The sequence below is a fragment of the Adelges cooleyi genome, unplaced genomic scaffold (genome assembly GCF_023614345.1).
Source record: "Adelges cooleyi isolate 19-005CV unplaced genomic scaffold, UGA_ACOO_1.1 ACOO_flye_CR_arks_rails_tigmint_CR_PRNA_108, whole genome shotgun sequence".
In the NCBI taxonomy this organism is placed as follows: Eukaryota; Metazoa; Arthropoda; class Insecta; order Hemiptera; family Adelgidae; genus Adelges; species Adelges cooleyi.
This window is the reverse complement of record NW_026095761.1, coordinates 9,147,523-9,175,337: the sequence shown is the minus strand read 5'-3', so window position 1 is coordinate 9,175,337 and position 27,815 is coordinate 9,147,523. Positions and strand designations below refer to the sequence as shown.

Sequence of the window (27,815 nt, the reverse complement as noted above, 5' to 3'; positions counted from 1 at the left end):
AATTTTTTTTTGGATTTCATCGCGCTTAAAATACGAGCGTTCGAAACAAGAATATATTTGTAATAATTGTCAAAGAAAATCAAACAATATTTTTAAATTGGGCGCGTAACAAAAGTTTAGATACTTTAAACGCCGTCTATACCTAACTATTTATTAGAGACCGGATTTATAAATAAAAAAAATAATAATTTTAATTGGCTTGATTATCACACAATCTCTGACGTTTTTTTTTTTCACAATAACTAATACAATTTTTATTTATTTTTTAAACACTTTGATTTCAATAACAACGAAAAATACAACTTGTTCAAGTTTACTCTTCATCAAAAAAATATGATTTTTATCTACCTTTTTTCTTATCTATATCTATATAAATACTTATTTATAAAGACGGTGCAGCGTTTGTTTATACGTTCACGCAGAACTCGAATGGATTTTTACTATGCTTTTATTTAAAACCCTCCGAAGAAAATTGATATTATGTATCTTGCTGCTTTTCGTTATCATGATGTAAAAAAAAAAAAATATTTCCGAAAAAAAATGTACTTCAAGGTTGACAACAAAGAAACAGCAGGTATCGTTATTAGCCAACAAAATTAATAAAATATTATTTAGTAATGGATAAATAAAATAGAAAAATTTAAGTAAGTTCGGGTTCAGTAATTTAAGTGAATTAGTAAACTTGTTATTAACATTAACTCAAAGCCATCCGGACTTTAATATAATCGTTGAACTGGTTTCGAGTACTGATTATTTAAACTAAGCACCCACTCATTTAGAACCGTATAATGTGTATGGTATATTTGAAGACGTTATCTTAATTAACGCGATCGAGATTTTTTTGTAAACAGTAATTCACTCATTCTATCTTATCTAACGTTTTAAGAAATAATTATATTATTATTTCCTTGATTCAATAACATTTCTAAAATTATTCTGCGAAATATTAATATCGTTGTAACAAAGCCGGTGTAATAATTGTTCATACTGTTCATTTATATGTCATTAATATTATTTTATACACTTTATTGATTAATGTGGTTTTGCCACATTCAATTAATTAATAAAGTGCCTGGACCCTCTTTCTCCCGCTGGACCGGGCCACACACATTTTTTTCGACAGCTACTGTAATGTAGACGGTGACCAACAGGACAGATAACGTTATACTGTGTACAATGGCACTGTACCGGGTGAATGGTTAACTATGGACCAGTCAATAACTTAGAAGATTAATATTAGACTTTTTTAATTATTTTTTTTTATAATTTTATAGTTATTAGTTGGGACAAATTTGATTACGTTACTATTTAAAAAAAACTCAAATTTATAAAATTGTAATATATAAGAGACGGATTTATAATTTAAAAAAATATATTTAATTTGTCCCAACTAATAATTGTAAAATTATAAAAAAAAATTATTTAAAAAAAGTCTAATATCTTCTAAGTTGTTGACTGGTCCATAGTTAACCAATCACCCGGTATTTAATATAGTATAACATGACAAAGTGTATTATTATATTATGACATGTTTCGTCGAGGCGCGCGTACGACGGGACGGGACGGCGACAGCTGAAAGTTGGTGGGGATGCTCGTGTTGAGCGGTACTGTTTGGTTGCCGGCGTAAAAACTGTCAGTAACAGTTTGGCGCCATGAACGTGTATACGGCGGACGCGGTAGACGCGGTACCGGGCAGACCGCTGTTGAACGTGCCGTACGCCGTGCTCGAGGGCCTGGTGGCCGTCGGTGCGGCCCTGGGAAACGGGTTGGTCATAGTAGCGTTCCGCCGGGAACGCAGGCTTCGCCGCCGCACCAATTACTACATAATATCGTTGGCCGTCGCCGATCTGCTAGTGGGCCTGGTGGGCATACCGTGCGCGGTGTTGGCCAGCGTCGGCCTACCCAGGCACCTGCACCTGTGTGTGTTCTCCGTTTCGCTAATCATCGTACTGTGCACCGTGTCCATACTCAGCTTGGTAGCCGTGTCCGCCGACCGATACTGGGCCATACTCTACCCAATGGCCTACTCAACGAATTCCAACACCAAAAAGGCAGTCAGTACGTGTGCAACCCCTAGCAAAAATAATACTTTAAAATACGTTTCCCCTTTTTTTATTACTTTAACAGCGGGGGAAAGTGAGAATCAAAAAGTACAGATAACATTTTGTTCAAGGATATATTTTTTATTATGTACATTGGAATAATAATTAATCAATATATCATCAGTTAAATTAAAACAATTCTATTCTTCTGTAAATTGTTTTAAAAATCTCTCGTGTCCTTTTGGTTATCATCTTTTTATTTATCAACAATGATACTAACAATTTCAAAATAACAAAGCGTTTTTTGAGAAATTTCAGTTATGTATAGCACTAAACACCTTATAACTTCTTATTCATTGTGTACTAATATTGGAAGCCAGAGGCTCGTGCTCGGTAATAGAGGTTATTAAGTTTATATGATATGACGTTGTAAAATTTTCAAATATAGTCCTTATAAAATGTTTAAAAAAAGTTGACTTAAGACATCTAAACTCTAATAACTTTATATTAGGTTTTAAAATTTAGGACATTTTAATAACATTATAATAGTTTTGACTCGAAACCACTGAAAATGTTTAGCAAATTACCTTAATTTAAAAAACGAATTAAATGTTATCGTTTAAATTTCAAAAAAAAAACCCTTTTCCCAAATTTGGCTCCTGACTGAAAAACTACAAAAACTTTATTGTTGTTTGATAAACAATTTAAATTAAAAATGTTTCACACAGGTAATTTTTTCAAAATGTTAGTATATCATCCAAAAAATCAGAAGTACCATCAAATTCTGAATATCTTATATGTGTGTGTAATTATATATATATATATTATATCAGGGTGGCCCTTATGTGGGATTTGTAACAAAACATTTCGAGACGCCTCCCAGTCGGTTATAAATGATGAAAAAAATGTTTGTCAAATTGTTTCATATTTTTTCCTTTCTCTCTCCATCGTCCTATTCCAGCAAGAACTTTTCAATAAATAATGAACATATTTATTTTCTGTTCTTTGAATGTATTCGTTATTTATTATACAAATAGGGGACGAAGAGGAAGAGGAAGAATTTGACAATTTGTTTTTCATCATTTGGAACCGTTTGGATCATTTATATATATCATGTTATAGAACAATATGCATACCTAGATATTATACGGAATAAACTGTGGCTTATAAAAACCTCCATAAATCATTAGCAAATGAAATGGATACTTTCGATTGTATTAAAAAAATACTACAGTAATAAAATGAAAATAAAAACAAGTGCGTAACAAAATAATATGTAGGTATTTAACATATCTAATGTCTAATGACATATACTACATGTAAAGGTACATTTATGCAATGTACCCATAAAATATTCAGTGTTGTTTTCTAGTTAAGACTTGCTTAATAAAATATTAAACAATGTTCAATCATATATATATATATATCTTCGTTGCCAGTATTCAGTTTGAGACAATACATACGTTACTTCTAACTCCCTTAATCCACACTAAATACCTAAAATTAATGAGTATGTTACATTTTTTAGAAAATAAGTACAATTTATATAATTAAGTATATATAACCTTAAAAACACGCGACTGCATTAAAATGCAAATATCACAAAAGTGTGAAACGTGGTTTTTACCACAATCAAAGGTTTAATTTTCGTAATGTATGACAATTTTAACAAATAGGTTTAAAGTATCAACATATTTTTTTTTTAAATATCAAGGTTGTATAATTGTTATTTCGTTTGCCTTATATATAAATAAAACCATACGATTAACAGTTAAAATATTTACTATATATAAAGTATGGTGAGTTTACATGTTTAGTTAAACCGCGTAAATTAATTTATGGTATTTTTGTGCAGTTCGTTTGCGCAAATGAACAGAGTAAATTATTTAAGATTCACACATTCACTTTTTAATTTTTAACTGTTCAATCTTCCGATTTGTATTTACATGTGCAACCCAAAATAGGTAGTAGGTACGTACAAGTTTAACTGGACGTGTAAGCCAACTTTAATAAGTAATAATAATTATTATTATTAAAAGAAAAATATCGATTCACTTCGCTTGGTGTAATTATTAGTTATGTACTTTGCTGTAACAAAAAATAGGTTTATTGTTATCTATTTGTTTCCAGACACTATAAGTAGTCAGTCATTGACGTTTTTTTTTATAGTTATTGAATTTTATGAGTGGTTTAATATATAAAAACTCATACTTATTGTTAATATCTTGCTATACTAGGATCCTGAAACTTTAGAACTGTTGATTGACAACCTGTGTTATTATTATGTATTAAAAGACTTGAGACTTCCATATAAAATTTTAAAGACTTAACATAATACATGGCTTTAATGCGACAGACTATTATGTCAGCTGTTATAAATTAAAGAAATAGAATTGACTCTGCTTACTATTACTAGGAGTGGGATGTTAAAAATCTAGATTTAGAAATACACTGTAGATGCTAATAATTTCAAGTCTTGAAAAAATGCAATTGCATAGTTAAACTAATGGTTACATAGTAAAATATTCCAAAAAATATAGTATAATATGGACGAGAAATTATTCTAAGTTTTGCAAATTTCCTAAAATGTCACATTCGGTATTGGCATTTAATAATTTTTTCAACTTAAACTTTAAATTTTAACACATATTTATAAGCTGTTTCCAAAAAAAATACATTAATAACTCTTTTATGTAGCTAGAATAACGGGTTATGTGTATGTGCTATCCTTAACTCACACTTTTATGTTATTAATATAATAATACTAAATCATATACAAGACAAATTCATATTACTAATTATAACCAAATTGTACCACAACAAGTAAAAATTGTCAACTGGCGGTTAAAAAAACGTGTCTTTAACACGTCTCAAAAAAGTTTTTAAATACTTTTTTTTAAAAATTTTACAAATACATATTTGTCAAAAAAAAAAAAATACTATTAATTAGGTATTACTGTTTAACATAACAAACAAAATTATATATTTTTTAAAAAGATCCGCCAGAGCCAAGATAGTTATTATCCTCTAGATAATAAACAAGCCCAATTATAAAAAGAAATTGTTAATACTAATTCGTGGTTAATGTGAATCCGTTTTTATTTATTCCAAACGTTATGAATATAAAAGAATTAGCGGGTCGGTACCTACTACCAATGTTAACTGACAATACTTGGCCTTTATTTAATGGCATAGCCAGCTAATTTGTTTTAAATACATATCGCTATGCTTAATGCTACAAATATAAATATATACAAAAGTACTTTGGCAAATGACAACACAATGAATACATCTCGTACCTATATTTGATTCGTTTTACTTTTAATTACTTCCAACGAAACCACGCTTTGAATGCTAACGTCGATATTATTTTTAAGTACAAGGTCTGGTAAAAAACCAATTCTGGCCGTTTTCAACTGACCTCAACAATACTATTAATGATTGTAGGATTCAAAAATCGACCATGCTATATAACCGTCACCTGGACACATCGCATGGCATTATACTACATATTTTTGTATAAGAAGGCGCCACGCGTGACACGTTCTTAGATACGATTTCAAAACGTTTATGCTGATTTTTCGCCATTGGTAGCACCTATCAATTAGTATGGGTTGACGTTCCTCGCATACCAACAATAGCTTGCTGATCGCCAACGTATACTATTACGGCAAATTACCGATTTATAACGTCACACGGTATTTAACGAATGTCAAAAGAGACGTGATTCGAATAAACGTAAAAAAATCAAATTACATTTGACTACTTGAATAATGAATAACATTTAGAATGTGGACGGACGATAAAATATATAGGTTAAGGGGAAAACAATCAGATTTTACGAAATCAAAATACACTACACTTGTGGATGTACCACATCCTGATATCCTGATCAGCAAATTATAAATTATTTCATAAATATCGTGAAAATGTTTTTAAAATATTTTGCTGCCAATAAACATAGTTTGAAACAGTATTATTATATTTTTTAAGTATAAATATATTGTTTTATTCTGTTTATTATTTTCAAATAACTCAAATGTACCTACATTTATTATATTGCAGTTAAATTATATAAAACATATTATGCATGATCCAATTTTTCCATGAGCGAAAAAATGAGCAAGTTTTATTATTATTATCTTAAATTATTAAATTATTATTATTTAATTATTTAATTATTATTAAATTATTTATCTTCTTATTTATCCGTTTGGCTTTCTTCTGTGTAACCACCTGAAACCATCCAATACCATCAATTACCGTTCATCTGGCCAACGGTAGCTAATGTAATTTTTCAGTATTATACGCAATGAAGTAATAAATTATCATTTAAACTTAAATAATTATAATTTTTAATAGACAATAATTAATAACTACGGCCAATCGAGACTAGCATGGAGGGTTTTATTTTATTAGCGTTTTATGTGTTATTATTATTTTTTTTTTAATCAGGCATAATTTGCGTGTGCTGGATAATGGGAATACTGATAGGATTCATGCCCCTGATGGGCTGGAGGGCCAATAACGGTGCCACGTTGGAGGCTTGCATGTTCAGCCGCGTGATGGACTACAACTACCTGGTGTTTTTATACTTGGCCACCATCATACTGCCCGCGTTATTCATGGCCACCTCCTACGCTCATATCTACACAGTCGTACTAAAACAAGTAAGCTACATTATAAATGATATACATTTTTTGTCTACACCATCAACACGACAACACCCCCAATTCAAATCCTTGGCAATCGTATGTATACAATATTCCAATATGCAAGTAGCGCCCAATTATTTAGAATATTAAGCATGCGTTAATTCCACATTGACCCTTGGTGATACCTCTGGCGATATACACTAAACTCTAAAATATTGGATAACTATACATACTCACCCTAGTGAAACCTATTACTACATATTTTAAAGTCTTCTATCATCCTACCATACTCTAACGTGTATTTCTAAACGAGTAGACATAACATATTATTATTGTATATAAAAAGTAGTAGAAGATCCTGCGTGTTTATATTATTCTTTTTGTATAGTATAATATAATATGTTTCACTAATCAATGAAACCACTACATGAAAAATCGGAGCTTAATTTTACTTTTTTTTAACTCGTCGTTTTCAATATTTGTTTGCATTATAACTAAAACTACGATCGGTGTTTCAAAATAAGATGGTCCCATCAATTTTCATAACAATCAGTATATTACGCATGTATATTGTTTAGATATGACTATTTTATTAGACAGTATAGATACAATTAGACGGCGCGATGATATAAACAAATGTGGCAAATATAAATTTATTTTTTACTATAAATATTTGCTCTATTGACATTATCAATATTTATATTGGTATATTTCGCCTTTCGGCGTCTCGAATGTTATGACTATTAGGTATGTTCGATTAGATTTTAATAGGAAACTTTTAATCACAAGAGATACTCGCTTTAAAATAATTAAAAACAAATTATTTGCCGGTTATTAGGAAAAACATTATTTACATTTGCTCCATTGGTTTATAATGTTCTTCATAATCGGTCAGGCGACGAATTATGGAAATGTTTGCTTTAGCGAATTATTCTGATTCTTTGCGAAAAGAAAAAGTTCTACATAAAATATGTTTGTTATCTTACAAACATAAAATTTTCCATTAAATTCGGTAGTATTATTAAACTATAATGATGTTTACAACTTTTAATTATTTTTATCGGAAATTGGCTGCATGCAGTTTTAGCGTGGGACGCGCTTTTCTGGCGATAAACTGAACGGAAAAAGATACCAAATAATTGCGTGTTAAAAACTGATATACTAGTAGGTAATCACAATTTGATGCGACTTGTGACTATATCGACAGTTGCAATTGCCAAAAAGCAACATTAGAATGTTTACTCATAATTATAATAGTCAGCGTTGTTTCGAGTACCTAAAAGCAAGTTCCATGTTCAGTTCGTCCTTCCTCCATTTTTTTTTTACACTTATTTAGAACCGGTGTTCCGATTATGAACCAATTAACGACTCTCAAAATACTGTCTATTAATGTTTCTAAGCATTACCTAATATGTAAAATTAAATAACAAATCGTTTTACTTAACATTATTATTGTTTAACATACCCTAATGACCTGACACAGATAAAACAGATGACGCTGTTGAACGGCGTCCGAAACGACAGCCCGACAAAACTGAGGGTTCTGGGGGCGGCCCGCAAGAGCGAAGTGAAAGCCACGCAGAATCTATCGATAATCGTCGCGTTCTTCGCCGTGTGCTGGATGCCTCTTTACACGATCAACTGCGTCCAGGCTTTCTGTGCCGAGTGTCCGGTGCCGGACGCGTTGCTCGACGCCTGCATCGTGCTGTCGCACCTGAACTCGGCCGGCAACCCGCTGCTTTACGCGTACCATCTGAAAGACTTTCGGAACGCGTTCAAGTCGCTGTTGCTCTGCAGTGACCGGCGGTCGTCGACGGGCAAAGACTGCAGCGTTGGCGGAAGCTCGTTGACCCATTCGGCGGCGGCGGCGGTCACGGCGACTACGGACTGCGGTAGGCGGCCGGTGGCCGGTAAAATATCTGGCACCGTCTCGTTGTCCATAACGTCCATCCGCCATCTGCAGCGGATACAGCGACGCCAGAAGAAACCCGATCCGAGAATACCCGTACTACTATCGGTCCGTCAACTAGCAGAATAATACACTGCAGCGGTACGTATACTGTATACACACTAAAATTCCAAGTACACTTATTGGTATTGTCATGTAGTATGTACCCAGCAATATAGGATATCGATGGGTTAATGATAATTCGGTGTAAACGAGTCAGGTTGACAGCATTTTCCATCAACCAGTGTTTATTTATTCTTAATACAGTCCCGAAGGTATAAATACTGTTATTTGTAACAATAACAGTATATAAAAAAACACACTCTAATACACTGCCGGCCTTAAATTCAAATACTACTATAATGTTAAAACATCAAGTATTACTGAAATTAAATGTTTTCGTTGACACATAATTTTTTTTGTTTTTCATAAATCATTAAGGCCACACGTAATATTTTTTTGTATTAAGTTTATAGATTTTTGGCAAAATCTTAATTTAGAGCCAAAATTATTTAAAATAAGATAGTAATGATTAATGAGGATAGTCTATTAATAACTAATTGTTTTATCAAAGCACTAAGACTATCAAAGCCTACGTCAATGATTTTGTAAACAAAACATTTACTTCGTTCTTTGAAAAGAGGGGAACTTCAACTGTGTCACCTCGAAAAAAAATTTCAATTATTTTAAAATTTAAGTCATTACTTGAGTTCTAAAAAAAAATATTTTAACTTAGGGTAAGCCAAGTAGTAATCATGAAATTAAAAAACAATTTTTGTCTTGATCTTTTTATTATTTTAACATCATGTTTAAATGATAAACAATATGTTCGGAAATGTTTACAAAATTCTAACCCTATGGCCTATTTTACATAAAAAATGGCATGTGTTGCATTCTCTTAACAATATTATAATATGTTTATAAGAAAAATAAATTATTGTAATCCAGAAAAATCGTTACTATTTTTAAAGTAAGCTAAAACATCATCTAAAACATTTGAACGGCAGTTTAACCATCCAGGGCCTATTTCGTAATATAAGTTAAATACCTTTCAAGTTCAAATATACCTACTGTCGGTACATAAGTACTATTGACCTCTACGGTATATGTGGTTCTTATACAGAATACTGTTGGACCTTGGACATGTTTACAATTACATATTTAATATAATTGGTCTTCAGAGTTGCATAGACATCTGTCATAAAATCTTTGTAACGACAATATAGACAAAAAATTAATTTATATAGACAAGGTAATACTATTCTAAGGGGTAGTTTTTCTATTTTTTTGTAGGTGATGGCCCTATTCAAATAATTCCGGTTAGATGAGCTATTAGTAAACAATAATAAAGTGAATGTAAGTTGTAACAGCACATTTTCTTTAATACATTTATTTTTAACTTTGTAGGTAAAAATTGTTCACAAGTTCTATACAGAACGATGAATTATTTCATTTAAATTCATACCATTTATTTATAATTACAGAGAAACTATGAAATGAATAAATGGCCATACTCTTCACATGATATAATTATATGTTGCTAAGGTCCTCACATACTAAAAGTTACGTCTGTTAGAATTGCCCTTATTCTATCTGTGTCGCGTTTGATTGGTTATGCAAACATCACTATTGGTGTATAGACAAGGGCATGCTTTCTATTTAATATCATATAATACAATTTATTTATTTTTAATTAAGTTTTCTTTTATAGAATATGTTTAGCTTGTATTGTAATTTATGTAATATAGTAAAATGTATATTGTAAAATATGTTTAATAAATTAAAATAAAATTATAAGTTCTTATAATGACTATTGCTTATTCACGTCAACACTAATTTTAAAAACACTTCCAAGGCAAAACAACTTAAAGATGGCTTAATCATTGTCTCAACTCGACAATAATAATAAAAGTGGTGTTTTATGTTTAATATTTATTCATGTTGGTAAGAAAATGGTTTTAAAATATCTAAGTAGATACTTAGCTTTAATTTTGTGCAAAAATATTTTTTTATAATTAATAAATACGTTTATACTTAGAATAATAAGTACCTATAAGCATAAATTTTGCAGTAGAAAATATAGCGTGCCCTCAGCTTTAGTCACGGCACGTTTACAGTACAGTAACCTATGATTCACTTTTTAATAGTGTTATTGTAGTATATACTATACAGATAGTTCAGTAGTTATACTAGTTAGTATACCTACTATATTGTATTGCAACATAAATTATACACGACAATACACCCATTACTCACTAAAACAATAACAGGCAGACGGCAGTGACAGTCTATATTCATAGTGTATAGTATGACAAGTTAAACAGTATAGAAAATAACAAACTAATAATGTTAAATGCTTTATTAGCCGAAAATTAAGCCAAGACCCAAGCTCATCTTTGCCTCGAATCATGATCAGCTAATGTCTACACGAATTCAATTAACAATCGTCCGAACTAAAATTAATTTATCCATTTATTTTTTATACAAAATACATATATTTATTTATTTTAATTTATATTATCATACAATAATTATCTTCATAGATTTTACTTAAAAAACTATAAAATGTGTTTTATTTAAATCATACTTTAATCATTTTAATTAATAATTTTAAAAATTATACTTTGTCTCTTGGAGAACAGACCATGAACAATAATTCATTAATATTAATTATAATAATGTGCAATCGAGAAAAGAAACATTATTTGGTTTATTATGAATACTCCGGATACAATATAGGCAATAGAATATAAAAAGAAATCTCACGCATCAAGATTGCATAACCAGAGTGCCGTTTTACTTTTTAATAAAAATATAGGTTAGTGTAATTATGATTTAAATACATCCTACATTCAAAATATATTTTTGTGGTATCTATTTTTATAAAATCTAATGTTTTATTCTTTTTTATGATAAATATAATAATAGTATTATTGAAATACATCTTTAATGGCATATTTAAGGTAGATTAATCGTCTAATATATTGGCTTTACGGTAACATTGTCGTTAACTTTTGTGAAGTATTCTAATTTATATTCAATTTCTATACAGATGTCAACTAAAACTTAATTTCTTAAAATATTATGTTTTTGTAAGTTGTGTTTTACTTATATTTTATAAAAATATTTGTTTTGAATTTTTATTATAAGTCTTAACATTTTTAGTGGATCGATCGAGTGCACCTCTGCAAAGTTAAAAAGGACTTTTTAACTTTATTATTTAGCTACCACATACGAATCTATTGGCGTCTTCAGATAACTAATGCGGTTGCCGGTTAAGAAGTTATTGGTATGGATCGTATAATTGAAATTTCTAAAGTAACCCCATACATGGGTCGATGGCGGGGTGCCATCCAATTAAAACTTGAGTCTTTATCAATTTACTGTCCTAACCTAGTCTTTATTTTAATAAATACAAGTATATTTAGCTGTAGTTATTTGGTGTTTTCTCCTCCGGCTTTAGCAATTGATAGTAATTGATGATCATATTTAGTCTTTAATCGTATTTATTGCGTAGTAATAATTTAGTTTAACGAGTCGTGAAATGGCTAAACATATTGCCCAAAAATGTCTCTAAATTTGTAACTGCCTTAGATTTCACGTCTTTCAAAATAATGTAACTTCCTCTTATAACAAACGCAATAATTGATCTGCATAGTAAAATAGATTGTAAACCTAATTAAAAAAAAACACAAAATATTGCTAACAAACTTACAGAGAATGTATTGTTGGTTTCTTAATTTTTTGTAGTTAATTTATTATAAAGGTATTGACAAAATGTATACAAAGGCATTTTGTGTTTGTAGAGTATTAGAATAATTGCATAATGCTAGAATATTGTGAAGGGCGAAGCTTATCACGAGTTTATTTTGACATCTGACTGTAATAATATAACATTCTCATAGGATACGCCTATGTAAAACCATATTGCGTGTTGTGGCTTAATTGCATTTATTATTGTACTTGGTTTATCATTAGAAATACACAATTAAAAATATAGATATATATTTACATACTTATATTCATAGTCATTATGATTTTTTTTAACTTAAGGCCTACTTTCAGTCATTACCACCATACCGATAAAAGTACCCTTACAGGAAAATTCTATAGGACTAGGTTACTTCACAATATTATGCGATTTTGCAGCCAATTTTTACTGTGCGAGACGACGATTAATTATGTATAAATGTATGTTCAGTGTTCTTTCATAAAAATACCGAAGTCAAAACAAGCAGGTGAGTCAACGACCAACGTTTGAATATTATTTTATCTCGAAATAGACAAATATACTATGTGTTAATAACAAAATAATAATAGCTTAGGCATTTAGTTAATATAAATATAATATACAATCCAACAGTGAAACCAACACTCAATAAAACTTGAAAACAGTTTTTGTTCGACACTTACTACACTGCACTAGTCAGTAGCCAATGAATAGGATTCGTTATTACATACATATACACAGTTAGGCCAGATAATAGAGTATAAATTGGCGTTGAACCGTTGTTTGTAACACATAATGGCACGCATTATGTGTAACATTATTTTAAGTTTCTAACACATTTATCGTTTTCCTACTATTATTTAAATCATTTAAGGTTATATATAATGTAGTCTCTGTATAGACAGGCATATTACATTAAAGCCATCAAAAAAGCGAATCGACCGGACTAACAATTTCTCGTGCCGCGATTTTATATTTAAATCTATAACCTACACGTCCTCGGATCACGGCTATGATGTTGCAGGCGACGTTGACATCACAATTCCATGTGATTCCGCATTTTCGACAAAACTGGAACGACTATGGTCGACGCCACGTCCGTCCTTCATCCCTGCGTGCCTGGGCGGCATGGACATGCGTTCGGTACACCGCGAACAACTCTGCGTCGTCATACGGTGGTGAAACGCCCGTAGAGACGAGCGGACGGCAGGCTTCGGATTTTTACCATACGACACGCCATCCGCCAAAGATGCGTCACTCAAACCGACTAAGGTGTTTTTATCGGCATTTTCGTACGCCGGGTGTAACCGCAACAACTCGTTCACAAGTCGGTCTCCCGCCTGGCGATTTTTTATTTTCGTGTACCGCGACAGGGCCGACAACTTTGGTCTTGGATATTCACGTTGGGAGGCCTCATGATGCTGCCAATCTGTATTGAGTGAAGCGCAAGGCCATGGCCCAATTGCCCACGAAGTTCACCACGCCAGGATCAAACCCGAGATACCCCGTGTCGTACGCCGACTTGTCGTCTTCCAATATTATATTATTTTTCCATATCTTCTTGGGTTCAACCAAATTGGCCGCGCCGTACTTGTTTATGCTCACGCAACAGTACGAGGTGAAATATAAAAATAAAACACAATTGGATCAGTTTAACATTGTGACCCTATACTATGAGGTAGTCCCGCCCATATTATTATTTATTACCTATGTCCTAAAATGTTAATATAATATATTATATAGATATGAATCTTTTGGAAAACATCAACGTAGTGCACGTCAACTAATTTAATTAACTTATGCTATATAACGCCGTTGGCGGTTTTGAGTTGCTTAATTTATCAAATTCCAATTAAGTATTTATAATATTATTGTTTAGTTATTATCGTCTCAACTGCTCCAGTCGCTTCAAACAACACTATAATAAATACGAGTATGTTTATTATAACTAAATTATAAAATATATTCAAATTAACTTATTAACGTTTACGGCAAAAAATTACTTTTAGATAAATGGAAATTGTAATATTATAACTTGGCTATTCATTTATTAGGTGTACCAGTACATGTTTTTAAATAGTGCATTTTCGTTTAGGAATTGTTCTTTACGTTATTTCTGCTACTGATGTGTTATATTCGGTTGCATAACGCTTGTATGGGAATTACCACAAGCCGCGCAAGTGTGCAACAACGATTAAAATATGGAAGCAATACGATCCGTGTTGGATGACCTGAGGGCGGTGCACCTAAGTTATTCAACTGGAAAAGTTGTTGTTATTATTTAAACATCATCAAGTAAGATAATACTAATACTATGATGCACAGTTACAGCATTATTGCAACCTAATGCCTACTATTAACGCGGATATAATTAGTATAGTCATCAGTTAAAAAATATAAAAATAAGTCAAAATGTCATAAAGACCACCGCTTCAACAACCGCGCAATCGGTAAAATATTTATATTAATTATTATTTTGCAAATTCACGATTAAGTTTTGTATTGCGCTCAACCGAGTGTTGGCTTCATATAAGTCTGAAGATAAGTCTAACATATTATACCTACAACAAGTGTAAAATACACTTTGGAACTGTTCACGGTCAAACGTAGCACATATGTTATTTAAAAAAAACATTCTATATATTTATATATGCTGGCGAATACTACTAATATAGGTACATGTGTATTAAAAACGGATTGTTTATAACGTAACTGTTATTACATTTGTATCACCGCACCATTTCAGTGTAAAACAACATATTTCTCCAAACCGTTTTTGCTAATTTTTCCTGTTTCAAAGGATTTCTTACAGCTAATACAATATGTATAAACTGTATTCTAAGGTTTATGTGTTGATGGTCGTTGTGTTGATTGGAACAATGCGCCAGTCAGCACTACATGAAGACGGCTGGAATTTGACGATGGACAGCCATATGCACTGCAGTGTAGATATGATTTCCTACCCGGGTTTTTGCATGGTGTTGCCCGAATTCAAAAGCCTTGACAGAACTTCACTTATTGAATGCGGAAAACCGGATTCGTCGAACCTGCAGGTCGACACCCAAGTAATAAACTTCTCATAGAAATTAAAATATTTTGCGCTTAAAAGTTTCTCCGAAATCAATTAAAATATAAAATACCTCTCTAAAATAGTTATATAAGGAAGAAGAAGTCAGTTGGAATTTGACGATGGACAGCCGCCATTTGCACTGCAGTGTAGATATGATTTCCTACCCGGGTTTTTGCATGGTGTTGCCCGAAGTCAAAAGCCTTGACAGAACTTCTCTTATTGAAAATGTAAAACCGGATTGGCCGAACGTGCAGGTCAACACACAAGTAATAAACTTCTCTTAGAAATTTACATATTATTTTGTTTTTAACAGTTATATACCTACCCCACCGACCAGAACTTGTAAGTGTAAAATTGATTTTTGAAATTTAACTCTATCGCTGTATTCTTCAAATACATTTAACAGGTTGTTGGAACGACCATTCTGACTGGCATCCGAGAAATAGGCAAAGGCCTATTCGCAAAGGTGCGTTACGCAGTTGTGGTCAGTGCAGTAGCTATTGTGCTGCTTTTTGCTAGCATTGTAATTTTGGTTCTCTTACTCACGGCTATTGGACCTCTGCTGTTACTATTGACTTCTTTTGCACTGTTCCTGAAACTACTGACTATTATGGTATTTCTGCCGCTGTTTCTAGTATGGATAATCGTCAGTGTCATTGTAATTTATATCGTTATTCATTTGAAACGTTCACATATCATATAATGTTATCATACATTAACAATTTTCGCATAACTTATATTATTATTGTATAAACTAATTGTATTTACTCCATGCAGCTGTACACCACAGCCATGGTGCGTAACCCGTCTTATGCAACTTGGAACACAAACTATATAATATTATAAAATAAATGATTTTGTATTTCATAAGTTTACTGGTTTGTTTTTTTATGCAAATGTATTTTTTAGCAATATCGCATGTTATTGGATCGTTTTTATTACATAAATATATATATTACTAGAGCTTCGTACTAGATGGGGGCTCCGCCCCCAGGCCCCCGAGTCGGGCGGGTAGGTCACAGATTCCCAGTACTGTACCCGGCTACGCCGGGCACGCTCACGTCTCCTCGCTGCAATATATTTTCGGGGAGGTCACAGATTCCGAGAGGGGTGCCCGGCTGCGCCGGCCACGGTACGTGGGAGTCAGTGCACAGCCGTTCCTAGGGGGGTGGCCGGCTGCGCCGGCCACGGTCTCAAGCCATCGCAATACGTCTTAAAGGAATGTCGTTATAATATGCTGTATTTAGTAATCAGAATTCATATCTAGTTTTGGACAAATATTTTGCAAGCTAAGTACTGATTAAGTGTAGTGTAAGTCTAGCTATGTCATTAAATGATAGCTATGCTATCAAATTGAAAAGAATAGTCTAGAAGTTAGACGGTTAATAAATATCAAGTGTCCGGTGCTGCTTACTTGGGTTGCTACCACTTTTACCAAATTGTATGAACTACCAATGTTCAGTTCCTTATCAGCGGGCGGAATTCGTGTTGATAACTGATAAGGACGGCAGGTCTCCAAGTGTATTGGCACTCGCTCGGCGCCGTCGCTTCGCTTCGCCAACTAAAAATATCCTAGGTTTGTAGGCTACAGTCTAAGGGGAGGTTACAGGTTTAAAATTAAGTTTAAGTAAAGTTAAAGAGACTTGATAAGAAGCTGGCCATTGGGAAAAAGTGTAGAATGGAAATTGTCTTTGGTAAAAGTGGTGTCATCCCGCTTAACTTAATGAGTTGAAAACAGATAAAACTGTCTAGAGGCCAGTCAGCTAAATGTCTGTTATAGTTTACCTTTGTGAAACAAAATTTGTTCAAACGTAGTATGTTATATGTCTGTACACAGCGGTTCCGAGGGGAGTGCCCGGCTACGCCGGCCACGGTGTCGAGTCAGCTCATCGCGATGATATATTTACCTATATATAATACAGAGCGGAATCCCACTTTTTGGTAGAGAAATTGTGAAAAAAAAGGGTGTCCGGTAAAGTAGATTTATACCATAAAATGTAATACATTTTGATTTAATAAATAATTAATCGTACTATAGAAAATATTAGGCTATAGATTACAGATTCAGCGAAGAAAAAAAATCGAATATATTTTTTTTATTATTATTCCAAATAAAAGGTCAAATAATTGTAGTAAGGTAGGTACCGTGTAATGGAAGCATCGCATCGTTGTATTTATCGAGGTTGCTAGTAATAAAGTTAAAAGCATTAAATGATTACTTTAATTTAAAAAAATTGATTGGCTCATACGAGGAACGTATCGAAATCGTGTTCTGTCACGATAGTAAACACATCCTTGTCAACATTAAATACATAAACCGAAAATTAATGTCAAAATAATTAAGTAGTGATTAAATAAAAGCCTATTACTTGGTCTTAAATGATGATTGTAAAATAAATTGTTATTATTTCTAACTTATTATACGAATGTATGATAGTATCACCATCGTAATGTATCTATTTAAAGAGGTATATCAAGGAAATTGAAAAATAATGATTGAAAAAAGAAAATAATGAAATATAGATAAATAGTATTTTAATACTAAGTATATCAATTGATTGTACATTTTTAGGGCGCAGTTGATGATTAAAGTTTTGAATACCATCATGAACAAATTAAAAGTTCAAATATTATGATCAACATTTAAATTTTATGTGCCACTACTAGAATCAAGATATAAAATAACTTATTGAACTGCTAAATAATTCTTTTAAAGGTCCAATAAAATAAATATTAAGCAGGGCAACAATTTTCGTTTATTTAGTAAATAAAAAGGTTAAATGACCAAAATCGTTATATTATATTGAATAACTACGAATTAATTAGTAACTTATAGTAATAGGTAACCTGTAGGCTGTATGATTGTGTGCATAATACCCAATACAAATTTTGGCTATATAACTTTTTATTTAAAAAATACAAGATGATCGGTTAACAGCTTTGACCTATAATCAATACCTAGATAATACTTTTTAATTTTTTTATGCTTTTATAGTTGTTATTCCGCCAAGTTCTAAAACACTAGTTTTTGAATTATTTTAATAAAAAATACTAAAAACCTAAATTTTCTAAAAACATTAATTGTTATATTTAAAAAAATGCCACGTTTAAGCATATCATCGTTGCCACGAAAAAACCTCCCATTTGCCCATTTTGAGATATTAGTATCCCTGGATACAGAAAAAATAAGCTATCATATGATAAAATCTCCAACGTGCTATCCTATCTCCATTGTAGAACAAATGAAAAATAAAAAATAAGACCTCTTATGTGTTATCGTTTAACACGTTTTAGTGTTTCCTGACACTACAGGTTTTAGGCTTTAGCACGTGGGAGTTTTTTAGTGGCAATATATTATATTCTCTAGACTCTACGATTCTTATATGAAAATTTGGCGAACTAAATATACATTTTTACTTTTTAAGTTATAATTATCAATTGTGACTTCTCCGACTTTATACTATAGGAACTATTATGTAATTTAATTTTTGTTTTACAACATTTTAACGAAAACAAATTTGTGAGGGGCTGGGGCAAGAGCCCACTCCTCAAATGTCCAATTTTACTAAGAAAAATCCGCCACTGTATAATATTAGGTGGATACCTATAAACCTAATATTTCTCGTTGACAGCAGCAACTCTAATAAAATTAAACAATTTTTTTCTTACTGACGAGCCTATAAAGTTGAATAGCTTACATTAAGTGTACTCAAATAATTTCTATTCAAAAAATCACAAAATAGTATAATATTTGAACAACTTCAATACTGTGTAATCCGTGGAGGAAAAATAGAATTAAGATTATTTTGTACCTTTAATGCATATCTAAGAAGGTATTAGTTTTGCAAACTTCAACTTGACTCACAGAACTGCAGAAATATCATTTGAGAATTAACTATAAATTATATTAAATAATGCATATATAATTATATAAATACTATGTGTGTAAAAAAAAATGTACATGAGTATCTTAAATTAGAAAATATTTATAATGTAATATAATATATTATATATATATATATATATATAAATGCTACTGTTGACTAATTTTAGGAGTACTACTATTGAATAAAAATTCTTTAATGGTTTGAGACATCAGTCCACACATTATTTCAATTGTAGTTTTATTGCTGTCTTTTGTGGCTTTCACCAACTTGTTTTCTGGTTTAGATCGATCGATGGGTTCAAAGAATATACGACTTAAAGAAGTATCTGCTTGTTCCAGCTTATCAGAAAGATCATTTATTTGACCAGTTAAATAATCTGCATTTGTGATTAGACTGGACGAACTCAATGTATTCACCCAGTATTTATTCCATAAGGAGTCTAACAAACGTCTATCAAGCGATGATTTGAAATAATTTACTTCTAATGAGTAATATTGTTTACAGTGTACACCAAAATCTTCTATTTTATTTAGAGGGATTGTCTGGTACTCTGAAGGCTCTTCGTTAGCCGGTTTGTAGCCCTATGATAAAATATTTATTAAACATTATTAATATAAAAAATATTAAAGGTACTAGCCTTGGGATATGTTCGAAATGCTCCCAAACAAACTTTGCCAGCCGAGATGGTTCTGACGGGATCAATAACTATTGCAACAAACGGTTCTTGAAAGTTTTGATTCAGCATTTGAGTTGAAACGTCGATACCCGATAGCCAGCACCCATAACCAGGGTGACTGTGATACCAACCAATTGCATTTTCTTGTCGCCCTACCTGTATGTTAAAAGAACAAAAAAATAACTTATTTGTTACAAAATTGAATTGGTTTATAACATACAACTTTGGCCGATTCTATATAAGCAGTCATATATTCATAGGCTTGTGCTTGAGCGTTAACTCTAGTTTCTGTTCCTTCTACAGGAAGTGCAAATGAATCCATGACAATCATAGTATTTCCTTCTACTTTACCAAGTAGCAGACCCATAATTTCTAAAATACCACCGGAACGAGCATGCATAACCATTTTTAGCAGAGCCAATGCAGATATTTTTAATTCTTTGAAGTAATGTGGACTGAAACCGAAAAAAAAAATTATAAATATACTCTATATATTACCTGTGTTTAATATTTTATAATATTATGTAAGTAAACAACTACAATTATTATGATTTATGAATAATTACGGGATGCTTAAAAACACACCAAACGAAAAGCTGTATATACTAGCCGGTATAGCTCCACCTCATATTAGACGATCAGTACAAGCAGATTGGGAAAGAACAAAAATGGAAACAGACACTAAACATGTCATGCATGGATCTATAATCCCAAAAAACCGGCTCAAGTCACGTAATAGTTTTCTAAAAGGAACTATTTATAAGCTAAACAAAACACCATGTGAGTCTAGACTCGACAAATGGGGAAAGGAAGTCACTTCCGAAAACCAATGGATACAACCAAAGGAAACTCTACCACCTGGCTATAAGAATAAATGGCAGATATGGAAGTCCCTGAATAGACTTAGAACTGGTGTAGGACGCTGTAAAGTCAATTTGAAGAAATGGGGACTACTGGGAGAAGAAGACACGATATGCTCATGCGGCCAAGAGCAAAGCATGGTGCACTTACTTAGGTGCCCAGAGAGCACACACACTTGTTTCGAAAAGGACCTTATACAGGCGAATCAAAAGGCCATTGACGTAGCCCAATACTGGGCGAACACTGTGTGATTTTATAATTAACCGACCATGACAATACCAAAACATACTGTGATTTATATTATATTATTTATACAACTTTATATATTACCACAATACTATTAGCGTTACTATTTATTTATTTATTAATTTTATGTATCCTATTGTTATTTTTTTGGTATTTATTTTTATTTATAGTTTATGTTGTTTTATGTTGCCTGACACGAAAAAAAAAAAATAATGATTTATAGGAAAACACAGCAATAAATAACAACATAAATAAGTAGGTATATTGATAAAATTTAAATTAATTAAATCAGCACAAAAGGAAAAACTCTTTTCTAGTAATGCGCGCAGATAAGAATAGCTCTAGGTGCTTACCCATCTGCACTTCACTTCCCATCCTACCTTTTAACCTTTAGTAACTTAAAAAGTAATTATCCAAATCTGGTTATCGAACAGTCAAAACGTTCAGCAAAATATTTTTAATACAATGGCTATCTTAAATTTTTTTAAAAAAAATTTAAAAAGTAAAATTGTTAAGTGCAATTAAAAACGTGGTGCTTATAGCACAAATGAGTATAAATTAATTGAAAACAATTTTTTTTTAAATATTCACTCGAACAAGATTTCATTTGTTGAGTTATTGTGGAGCACCCTGTATTATTTTAAAAGGCATTAATTAACTTAAAAAATTTTTTTACAAGTCCAAACTTAGTTTCATATATTCATATTAAAATTAATTCAAGATGTCAGTTATGATATAATAATATCACACTATTATAATTTAAAATAAGATTTGTTAAAGTTATTATTAAATTATAATTAAATAATTTTGGCTTGGTAATGTTTTTAATCCAGGAAATTCATATTTGTTTAAAAGCTTTTTGAAATTGTAAATACATCAAAAAAATATTTGAATTATGATAATAATATCATCACAATATATGATAATATATAAACATATTGTATTGTGTTGTTAAATAAATGCCCAAATAACGTTCCTTTATTAGACTGAAATAATATGCTTACTCTTTTTCCCATGGCTTTGCAACCAAAATGTCTTGTTGCTGTTGTCGGTCATATTTGAAAATATCATCGACAGTATTAATAGTTTGTATATTATTTTCCAATTCCCACGTCTTCTTAGCTATAGTTTCCTGAGAATCTCTCGAAGATGCCATTTTAAGGTTTTTACTGAAAACAAAATACTTTATTATATACTAAAAATAATCATTTATTAAACAAATATATAAATGCAATTATAAAGCAATTATACATATTACTATATTATATTATAGTTTAACCAGGGTAGTATTTAAAGCACAAAATTAACTTGTGTAAAAAATCTAACGTTAGGTGAGAGAGACTGCTTTGTTTTGTATGCTCCTTCAATATTCAAAATTTTTAAGTTTTTCTTTCAAATTCTACTATCACATCGGCATCGCTTAATCGTTTAGTTATTTTATCTCTTTAAAATAGTGGTTCATGGTTTAAACCAGAATAAAATAATGGTTTTATCACAGAATCGATTTATAGATATTGACAGCTGCAAGAGCAGCTGTTCCCTGTTGTTGATTCGTTAATTAAAATTGATAACAATAATTCTCTCAACTTGCCACTTGGGTTTGGTTTTGCTTTTGCCTTTTGGATCAATAAAACCAAAGCTAATAATATAATTTATTCAGAGAAAATATAATGTAACTGAATTTTAAGAATAATAAATAATACCTAGGTACCTTACAGTTACACTTCAATCACATTAAACCTTAGATGAAGGAAATACTGTTCTGTTTAAATCTATGTAAATAATATTGTTATATTATAATATCAAAAAAACTATTAATAAGCTCATCTACCTCTCTTTTTCTAACTAAATTTATAATTCGCGTTAAAGACAAAACGTTTTATAATTACCTACATCGTTCGTTTACTTATAAATAAAGTTATTTAAATAAATATGGGCACTCTGTCTATTAATATGTGGAAGAATATTAAAGGACTTGGCTGTGGTAATTCTTTATTCGTGTTAAATCGGTTCTGTTCAACTGTACCAAATGATCCATCACAGAATAATGATAAAATGTTGACAAAAGAAAAAGCTCACGCGTTAATCATGAATTTGAATATTGAGGAAAGAGAAAACTTAATATATTGCTTGAACCATCTTGAGTCGGAAGAAACAAAGGCAGAATATCGAGGTTTAGTACCAAAGTAGTCATATAATTTTTTAACAAGGTATTGCATGGCTTTTTTCTAGATTATTTCAATAACGTAAATAACTACAATGTTCTAATGTTGGTGTAAAATAATGTAAAGTTCTAATATAAATTGTAATTTATATAATTCAGGTCAGTTGGCAGGCTTTAGATGGCGTTCAAAATTTGGACGACCTAGCAAAGTACCTAAATTAGGAGATGTAGATCCAACTGGTTCTTTCTGTCCACTACCAGATGAATGGCTTAAAACAAAATATGGTTAGTATATCTACCGTGATATTAATAAAATATTAATGAGTTCCATTTAACTTAAACAAAGTTAATTGAAGGGCTGCGGGAAAAAAAGATCAATGTCAATTTTTTAACATTCTGAGAAAATCATGTTTTTAATTTCAAAACGTAATACATTTTGCCTGTATGCCTAAACTTTCGGCGGTCGTTACTCTTGACTAATCTATTTTTTTCCCTGGTTCGAGCGCATAAAAGATACAATACATCAATACAAATAATTTGATACCAAAATCTCATTTTCAAAAAAAATTGACATTGATCTTTTTGCCCCGCAGCCCTTCAATTATAATCTAAAATCGATATGGGATTTTTTTTATTTTTGCTTTCTATAACTCAGTGGAAGAAAATCCTGGTAAGAAACAAGACTATATTGTTTGAAAAACCTATAATGATGAATGTAACATACTAATATATGTAATATGATTTTGTTTTATTTAGCTGAAGCCATACCAAGACCAACTAGAATGCAATTATTCAGAGGTATTCTGTATAGCAGTTATATATTTAAATATTGTTTTTAACTTTACGTATCAAAAATATATTTCAGTGGGATTACATAACGCCATCCCGTTTATTATGTTTGGATTTCTGGACAACTCCGTCATGCTAATTTGTGTAAGACTACAATATTCTTCTATCTACACATACATTAACGACTTCTTATAATTTAGGGTGAATCAATTGAAAGAACAGTAGGAGCTCTAATAACAATTTCTACAATGGCCGCTGCTGCTATTGGAAATACTTTTTCAGACATACTTGGAATCGGTTCTTCATATTATGTTGAACAGTTGGTAACCAAACTTGGTTTGAAACCGCCCAGCTTAACACCTATTCAGTTGGATATGAGTTGTAGTAGACACGCCGCTAACTTGGTAAGATAAATATATTTTTTTTATAAGAAATATCTATGAAATTAATCTTTGTTACTTGTTGTTAAAAAATATATTTTACTCGTTACAATTAATTTATTGCAGGGAAGAACTTTAGGAGTGACATTAGGTTGCATTCTAGGAATGTTTCCTTTACTTTTCAAAAAGGATGATGAATCCAAAGATGAAAATTCTGAAGATATAACTGAAAAATAATAACAACCAAGTCTAATTTACCTTATTTAAATAAAACCTTTAATCATTAACTCTTCCATTTTTTGGATTTAAGTATTATTAAGAATTAGTGTGTTTTCAATATAATACCACGTTCTCTGTATTGCTTTTACTATTTTAAGATTAATCATTATTTTGTTTTGTTTCTTATTCATTATTGTATTCTAAAAGATAGTTATTAAATTGTTATAAATGCTTAACATAATACCAATTAATTTTAGTCACAACTTTTTTTACATTTCGTTAATACCTTAATTTTGTTATTTTATTTAAATAAAAGTTTTTTTTCTTCAACTTGTGTGTGCATATTTTATTTAAACTCAAATATATAAATTGTACACATAACTTGTAGAACTTGTTAAACCATTAATTTTAAGAGTATGAATATACTACTAAATATTAAATAATAATACATTCAATCAAAACTAATACTATCAATACTTAATGGCAGGAATAGTGTTGGTAAATAATAGATGTAAAGTACAATAATATCACAAATTATACAAATATATAAAAACTAATAAATAGGAATTTAAGTATTCTGAACAAAATTAACAAACAAGTTTATACAAGAAGAATGATAACTATGAAACATATATTCTACCAAGTTTGTGTTACATTTGCATTTGCATAAATAACACACATAATTGTTGTCCAGTGTATCTGAAATCTAATAGGTTTATTAATTAGTAATATACCAACAAATTACTTTCATTTCTACAAGTTAAAATAAGAAAAAATATAAATACCTCTATATCGCTCGTGTTGTGAGAAATATTGTTAAAGTATACACTAATATTCGACATTATATCATTTAAATTTTCTTGCAGTGATAAACTTGGGAAATTCATAAGTAAACGCTTACAAATTTTACTAATCAAATGTAATTCTAAAAAAAAAAAGTGTTTAATAAATATTATATAATATATCATTAAGAGTATATATATCGTCATAAATTAATATATAAATATATTTTTGTTACACACGTTCTATATATTTAATTCCTTTGTTATGGTTTATCACTTCTCTTAAAACTTGTTCATTAGTAATTTTTGAAAATGTAGCATAACCTTCTTTTAAAATATCCAAACATTTATTTATACACTGAACCTAAAAAAAAAAAAAAAAAATTATAAAACTGAAAACAAAATTAACATTATGTCAGCATACTTGAATAGTATTGTAGTTCATACTCGTATCAATATTCGAACTGCTTAAGGATTCTTCTACACTCAAGAAATCTCCAAATTCGTCATCATTTGTATTTGTGTAATCATTGCTTTCATTATTTGACGGTAAAGGTTTTACAATTAAATTATCATTTTTTTCGTAGTCGTCAATTAAACTAGTTACATTAACAGATTCTGCAGCTAATGTTCTAAAGACCTCGTACTTATCATGCGTATCTTGGCAGTTAATTAAATCTTGTTGATTGTCATTTATAACATTTTCAAATATTTCAATTTTTTGTTCATCTTTTTCTACAAAAGAGATTTGATCAAAAGCCGATTGAAAATCAGTAAATTCATACGAGTCTATGTTAGTGTTATCAGCAACATTGGTAAACTGAGCGCTTTGGAAGTCAGAAAATTCATCATCAAATGTATCAAAATTACTGTTAATTGCAGACAAGTCTAATGATTTTGGTTGAGGACTAGCTGTTGTTATGGGAATAATTTTAGAAACATTATTTTTTGGTTCTTTAAATGTAACTTCTACAGGATCGTAATATTGTTCTGATGACAACATAGTTGTATTTGGTTGTTGAAGGTCGTTTTTAACTAAATTACTTGGAGGCTGATAATTATTCATGTTTGGGGAAAATTTATTTAACGTATGTTGAAACCTGCAATCAACATATGCTTTTCCTGTAGAACCATTGTGTTTTTTTTCAATTAATGCATAGTTTAGTTGAGGAATGATCGGTTTTTGAATGTGTTGTAGTAGTGAAATATTAGATACTGAATAGCCGTTCTGGAAAAAAAAAACCTCAAATGTATAATGTAAGTAATGAATTTCATATCACACTACGTACCTGAACTAAAGTAACTAAAGCTAATATTATATAGAGTTCTTGCTGAGACAGACATCCTTCCATACCGACATTAGCCATAGACCATAGTTTTCCAAGAACATCAACAGACAAACTACTAGTCATCAACAACTGGGATACTAAATTAGTGTCACAGCTCCTATCACGTTTATCGGTTTTGACATACTGCCATATTTGTTCATATAACGGGTGTACATAACCAGATTTAGGTATCATCCATTTTGGCAATTTCTAAAAATAAATATAATTTAAACAAATTGCTTAATTTTTAAATCCAAAAATGAGTTGGATGGAAACCCCTATTTATTACTATGTGTGTCTGAAGCAATAAAACGCTTTTAAAACTATATTGTTTTCAAAAAATTTCAAAACGGATTAAAATTCTTAAATTACCTAGATCGAGTGTTCAATCTTTAAATATGCTGTTTAAAATGATTTTGGGGGTTGCCACACAAAATTAAATACCAATTTTTGACTTTAAAGAATAAATAAAATTAGCATAATACCGAATACAATTGTTGATCTTTAGTAACGTTGAACGTGTCTTGTTGTGCAATTATGTTTCTAATCATAGAATCTGCATCAGTATTATTCTTCTTCTTTAACAAAAAAAAAAAACATTATATTATACTTATATAAGAAATAATAAACCAATAGTATTAATGTAGAAAGGATTTATTGTTTTTAGATAGACCTTTTAACAGTTTTAATTTTCTAAAATCCTTTGTAAAATATTTCCTATTATATTCAGTACATATAAAATAAACTTTTTAAAGAATCAACCAAATGTTTCCTTATTTTTCTTTAAGACTTACTTTTTCGTTTGAGTTTCTACTTGAAGCTGGAAAATGTTTATCATTTTTAAAATTGTCCATTCAGTTTTTTTTGCAAATAAATGAATAGAAGAAATTAGTTTCTTTCTATAGAATGGATGGACTGAACATAGAGCTTAATTATACAACTATTGATTATTGGTTGAAACTTTAATTTAAAGGAAAACCTGGTAAAAATTGCTTGACATTTTGACGTTTTACTTTTAACTAATTATCATTTATCTAT

At 30.7% G+C, this 27,815-nt stretch overlaps 4 protein-coding genes across 10 annotated transcripts; 2 read left to right on the top strand and 2 right to left on the bottom strand.

Moving 5' to 3' along the window:
• Positions 1-1,901: 1,901 nt before the first annotated feature.
• Positions 1,902-10,362, top strand: LOC126841841 (adenosine receptor A2a-like). 2 transcript variants are annotated; one of them, XM_050578534.1, is made up of 4 exons: positions 1,902-2,058; positions 6,498-6,712; positions 8,181-8,747; positions 10,130-10,362. In XM_050578534.1, exons 1-3 carry the CDS (start codon positions 2,019-2,021, stop codon positions 8,733-8,735), a joined length of 810 nt encoding a protein of 269 aa, XP_050434491.1. In that variant the 5' UTR covers positions 1,902-2,018; the 3' UTR covers positions 8,736-8,747; positions 10,130-10,362. The 2 variants fall into 2 exon arrangements, with proteins under 2 accessions (XP_050434491.1, XP_050434480.1); XM_050578523.1 differs by having other exon boundaries at positions 9,939-10,362.
• An 8,961-nt stretch (positions 10,363-19,323) lies between these two features.
• On the bottom strand, positions 19,324-22,554 carry LOC126846049 (COP9 signalosome complex subunit 5-like). Of its 4 annotated transcripts, none has more exons than XM_050585143.1 (5): positions 22,442-22,554; positions 22,120-22,284; positions 20,229-20,463; positions 19,970-20,164; positions 19,324-19,913 (listed from the first exon to the last, which is right to left on the bottom strand). In XM_050585143.1, the coding sequence occupies exons 2-5, from the start codon at positions 22,269-22,271 to the stop codon at positions 19,479-19,481; spliced, it is 1,017 nt and encodes a 338-aa protein (XP_050441100.1). In that variant the 5' UTR covers positions 22,272-22,284; positions 22,442-22,554; the 3' UTR covers positions 19,324-19,478. The 4 variants fall into 4 exon arrangements, with proteins under 4 accessions (XP_050441100.1, XP_050441091.1, XP_050441110.1 ...); XM_050585134.1 differs by having other exon boundaries at positions 22,367-22,519; XM_050585153.1 differs by having other exon boundaries at positions 22,374-22,519.
• Positions 22,555-22,714: 160 nt separating this feature from the next.
• On the top strand, positions 22,715-24,997 carry LOC126846063 (transmembrane protein 65). Of its 2 annotated transcripts, XM_050585178.1 has the most exons (7): positions 22,715-23,288; positions 23,439-23,564; positions 23,935-23,949; positions 24,036-24,077; positions 24,145-24,212; positions 24,269-24,472; positions 24,575-24,997. In XM_050585178.1, the coding sequence occupies exons 1-7, from the start codon at positions 23,048-23,050 to the stop codon at positions 24,683-24,685; spliced, it is 807 nt and encodes a 268-aa protein (XP_050441135.1). In that variant the 5' UTR covers positions 22,715-23,047; the 3' UTR covers positions 24,686-24,997. The 2 variants fall into 2 exon arrangements, with proteins under 2 accessions (XP_050441135.1, XP_050441144.1); XM_050585187.1 differs by lacking the exon at positions 23,935-23,949.
• A 58-nt stretch (positions 24,998-25,055) lies between these two features.
• LOC126843091 (synergin gamma-like) lies at positions 25,056-27,815 on the bottom strand. Of its 2 annotated transcripts, none has more exons than XM_050580421.1 (7): positions 27,572-27,815; positions 27,263-27,352; positions 26,739-26,987; positions 25,874-26,677; positions 25,690-25,813; positions 25,453-25,592; positions 25,056-25,373 (listed from the first exon to the last, which is right to left on the bottom strand). In XM_050580421.1, the coding sequence occupies exons 1-7, from the start codon at positions 27,629-27,631 to the stop codon at positions 25,236-25,238; spliced, it is 1,605 nt and encodes a 534-aa protein (XP_050436378.1). In that variant the 5' UTR covers positions 27,632-27,815; the 3' UTR covers positions 25,056-25,235. The 2 variants fall into 2 exon arrangements, with proteins under 2 accessions (XP_050436378.1, XP_050436369.1); XM_050580412.1 differs by having other exon boundaries at positions 25,057-25,373; positions 27,263-27,355.

Coding starts and splice junctions, on each gene's coding strand:
- LOC126841841 (XM_050578534.1), top strand. CDS start 2,019: ATGGCCTACTCAACGAATTCCAACACCAAAAAGGCAGTCA. Junction 2,059..6,497: donor CAACACCAAAAAGGCAGTCA/GTACGTGTGCAA, acceptor TTTTTTAATCAG/GCATAATTTGCGTGTGCTGG. Junction 6,713..8,180: donor ACACAGTCGTACTAAAACAA/GTAAGCTACATT, acceptor GACCTGACACAG/ATAAAACAGATGACGCTGTT.
- LOC126846063 (XM_050585178.1), top strand. CDS start 23,048: ATGGGCACTCTGTCTATTAATATGTGGAAGAATATTAAAGGACTTGGC. Junction 23,289..23,438: donor AACAAAGGCAGAATATCGAG/GTTTAGTACCAA, acceptor TATATAATTCAG/GTCAGTTGGCAGGCTTTAGA. Junction 24,473..24,574: donor GTAGACACGCCGCTAACTTG/GTAAGATAAATA, acceptor AATTTATTGCAG/GGAAGAACTTTAGGAGTGAC.
- LOC126843091 (XM_050580412.1), bottom strand. CDS start 27,631: ATGGACAATTTTAAAAATGATAAACATTTTCCAGCTTCAAGTAGAAAC. Junction 26,678..26,738: donor CTTTAGTTACTTTAGTTCAG/GTACGTAGTGTG, acceptor TTTTTTTTCCAG/AACGGCTATTCAGTATCTAA. Junction 25,814..25,873: donor TGAACTACAATACTATTCAA/GTATGCTGACAT, acceptor TTTTTTTTTTAG/GTTCAGTGTATAAATAAATG.
- LOC126846049 (XM_050585143.1), bottom strand. CDS start 22,271: ATGGCATCTTCGAGAGATTCTCAGGAAACTATAGCTAAGAAGACGTGG. Junction 20,464..22,119: donor GCAAAGCCATGGGAAAAAGA/GTAAGCATATTA, acceptor TTTCGGTTTCAG/TCCACATTACTTCAAAGAAT. Junction 20,165..20,228: donor ATATAGAATCGGCCAAAGTT/GTATGTTATAAA, acceptor TTTAACATACAG/GTAGGGCGACAAGAAAATGC.